Source organism: Triticum aestivum, chromosome 1D, assembly GCF_018294505.1.
Source record: "Triticum aestivum cultivar Chinese Spring chromosome 1D, IWGSC CS RefSeq v2.1, whole genome shotgun sequence".
Lineage (NCBI taxonomy): Eukaryota > Viridiplantae > Streptophyta > Magnoliopsida > Poales > Poaceae > Triticum > Triticum aestivum.
In genome coordinates, this window is record NC_057796.1 from 124916978 (window position 1) to 124920450 (window position 3473).

The 3473-nt window shown below is 43.0% G+C and overlaps 1 protein-coding gene across 1 annotated transcript; it reads left to right on the forward strand.

Moving 5' to 3' along the window:
* Positions 1 to 643: 643 nt before the first annotated feature.
* LOC123166722 (uncharacterized) lies at positions 644 to 3249 on the forward strand. The gene is made up of 6 exons (XM_044584514.1): positions 644 to 956; positions 1212 to 1276; positions 1368 to 1451; positions 1695 to 1807; positions 2086 to 2142; positions 3018 to 3249. The coding sequence occupies exons 1-5, from the start codon at positions 861 to 863 to the stop codon at positions 2118 to 2120; spliced, it is 393 nt and encodes a 130-aa protein (XP_044440449.1). The 5' UTR covers positions 644 to 860; the 3' UTR covers positions 2121 to 2142; positions 3018 to 3249.
* Positions 3250 to 3473: the final 224 nt, after the last annotated feature.

Consider the following 3473-nt stretch of genomic DNA (forward strand, 5'->3'; position numbering starts at 1 on the left):
AGGCGGAAGGATCCAGGGTCAGCAGTGCAGCGGGAGGAGGAGGCAACGTCGTCGCCATGGCCTGGGAGGCTGGGAGCTCTTGAGCTTTGGGGACCCCAGCAACCGGACCGGACGTTGGCACCTCCGGAGCCAGCGGGGCTACGGGGGCTTCCTCCTCCGGAGGACGCTCCCCCAAGCCTCGCGAGGACGACCGGGCCGGGGAAGCGCGAGTGACGTCACCGCCCTTCCCCACGGAGGGGGGTGCAGTCGCCGCAGGTGATTCGGTCCCGAGCAGTACCACCGCTTCCTCCTTCCTCTTCTTTGCCGCGGGCGTCGGCCTAATTGCGCAACGGAGAAGCATCAAGAATCGGCAGCAGAAGCAAGAACAAGGCAGGGTGAGAGCACTTACTGGTCCACCGCGGCGTAGTCTCTCCGCTTCCTAAGCTTGAAGCCAGAGAGCCTCGCAGCCTGAGGCCACTACAACAAGAACCCCCCTATACCAACATATGTCTAGCAACGATATAACAGGATGTGTTGTTTTACCCGGGGAAAAAATATAATGTGTTGTTTCCCACTTTCCGCAAGCGCTAACCTCCTCGTGCCCACACCTCCACCTCTTGCGCAGGAAGCGTGTTCCTATTCTCCCGTCGTTTTGGCCTTCATCCTAAGCGAGAGACGCACCTACAACAGCTAGGGTTCCCACCACCGCCGTCCTTTGCCCTCAATCTCCTCCTCTGTTCCCTCGGTACGTTCAAGAGCCTCCGCCAAGCCCTCCTCCCTCACCAGTTTCTCCGCGCGTCGGGGACGCACTCGACGTTGTCGTCCATCCCCCTCGCGTTGGGGAACGCGTCGCCGCCGTCGATTCATCCGCATGACCGGAGATGCAGACGCCGGCGTTGTTCATGCACAATCCACACAGCCAGGAAAGACGCAAGCACCGACGCCCCCGTCTTCCTCACACTGCAGTAGTTCAGCAGGTCCTATTCTGCCTACCCGCATCTGTACTTCTATTATGTAAAAGTAATATTCCCCGATGTCCTCGCCCACCCTTGTTTTTCCTTGCCGGCCGCATCTTACAAGTTACAACACCAATGGACCACATCCTCATTGATGATTTTACCTGCCTGCGTAGCTGCACATATTGATTTAATACCTAAGATTTCCTATTTTACGCGCATCACTGAAGGGAACCGTTTAACTGACACATAAGTTTTTTGTTGAAATAAATGCAGGATTCTTCTACCCCAAACGATGAACAAGAGATGATTTCTGCACAGAGACAACAAGTTCAGAACCTGTATGGTATTTTGCTTAGTGTGTCCCCTGCTTTGTCTCTCTCTCTCTCTCTCTACGTAAATATTGTGCTCATGTTTTTGTATATAATGCAGGTTTGCTAAGGAAATGACCATAATTTCGTGGTCAACCAAAAAGGCATCTATTCTTCATCCCTTGATCTCCCAGCTAGAGTTGGGGTAACCAATTCTTAGTTTTTAATTCATGATGGTTCTAATTCACTTACATTCAAGCCTCATAATGCTACTTTTAAGCCTCATAACAATCAGTTAAGTGTAAGACAAAAACCATGTAGAAAAGCCAGTTCAACAACCTTTTTCACCAAGCTTATACTTGAATGGGCTGATGCATGTAGATGTGATATGTAATTTTAGTAAGATGGGAACATGACGATTGATGTTTCAAGTGATGATAATGCATAGGGACTGGAGGCGTGGTTTGAGGCGGCAGTTAACCGTACAATTTTCACGAAGAAGAGTCCTTATCTCTGCTTGGGGTGACGCTGCAAGATCAGACGGAAACATGACTTATTATGGTAGGCTCAGTCTCGTATGTTCTTTTACCCCGCAGCTAATCAATTATTCTGTGATGTCCTCTCTTGTATTCTAATTATGGCATGCTCTTGTCTATACTAATTAGATCATGCATTCATTCAAGGTCAAGTCAGGGGCTCAGGGTAGACAGTTCATAGTTTTCTTGCTGTTTCGTCTTTCTGCTGTTAGTTCATTATGCACGTCTTCTTTCTATGCATGTGTTGATAACTCCAGTTGTTCCAATCTGATGATGCTTTTTTTCGTGTTGTTGCTTCTGTAGGTTCTGAGAATTTTACATGGATCAGGAAATTCTAATGTTTGACTTTGTAGTACTCAGGTAACAATGACGTTTTGTGTAATGTAGATTATTTAAAGATTATTGATTTGATAGCACTGAGATTTCTCCTAATACACCATAGCAAGCATGACTAATAAATCGTCCCAAAAATGGGTAGTACAGGAGTGATGTGCCCCAAAGCTAATTAGTGTAGAGACCATTGGAAAATAGAAATATTGAATTATGTATAGTTGGTATAACTAGTCACCTAGAATACTTATCATTTAGTCGGTTGCTGAATTCATCTCACTATTAATATTAATATAATTTTGGATAATTTTTGGTAGTAAACACAAGCAGATGGTTGTTCACAATGAATAGCTACGTATGATTGGTCAAAGGTACTCGGTGTTTTAATACATAGTTTTTATCTTAAAGAGCCATGGGTATTCAGAACATGTGCATGACAATTAAGAGAGAAATAGAATGTCCTCGGTTTACAAAGTAAGGGTGAAGACCCGGAGTCTCTGTGTTTGTACTTCATAGCATGGCAATCACCCTTTCGCTAGTGCGTATTTTGTTATTTCTTTACAGAGCGATGCTACTGATGTTGCAAGTATCTGCACTTTCCACTTCTGCATTTTGGTCTTTTTTATAAAAAAATAGACTGGAACACTAAAACTATATAATGATAGTTCATATAGTTTTGAATTTATGCGAGATGCAAAAAAAGTTAGTACATGGATATAGGGCATAATCATGTTGTTTAATAATTGTTGTAGATGTTTTTATAACCAGATTATTAATTATCCCACCTCTATGTACAAATCTAAGTTTTGGTAAAAAACATTTGTACGGTGCTCCTTTAAATTTTACTTCTATATTAATCTAATTTACTTTACTATAATTTCTCGCCTCATATTGTTATTTTGTAGATTACCAAGATAAATTGAGGATGCATGACTCAGATTTTGATTGCAAGGCTAAGAAGATTTTGATTCCGAGGCAAATAATTTGGCTACAAGTCAATTAGAATGTAATTTTTAGTATCAATGTTACAAACATTATAGTTGATGGCAAGGTCAAGAATTGGCCTACTACTAGATAGTTTCACCTCTTGTAATCTTTGGACCATGTTCTTTGTAATGCCACATATTTTATTTAATATATGAGACTGGATTGTTTATTATATTGCGGCTCCTATGCACTATTGGTGTTGAACTAATAATTTTGGATGCAATATCTGAAAATCATTAGTTGGTCATGCTATCTAACGAAGCTTCTAGAATCATGTTGTGTAGGGTCACCACCAACGCATATGTAGTGTTGTTGGGCCCTAACCTTATATGTTGCTACCTAACAACGCTTCTACATGTCGTTTACAAACGCAC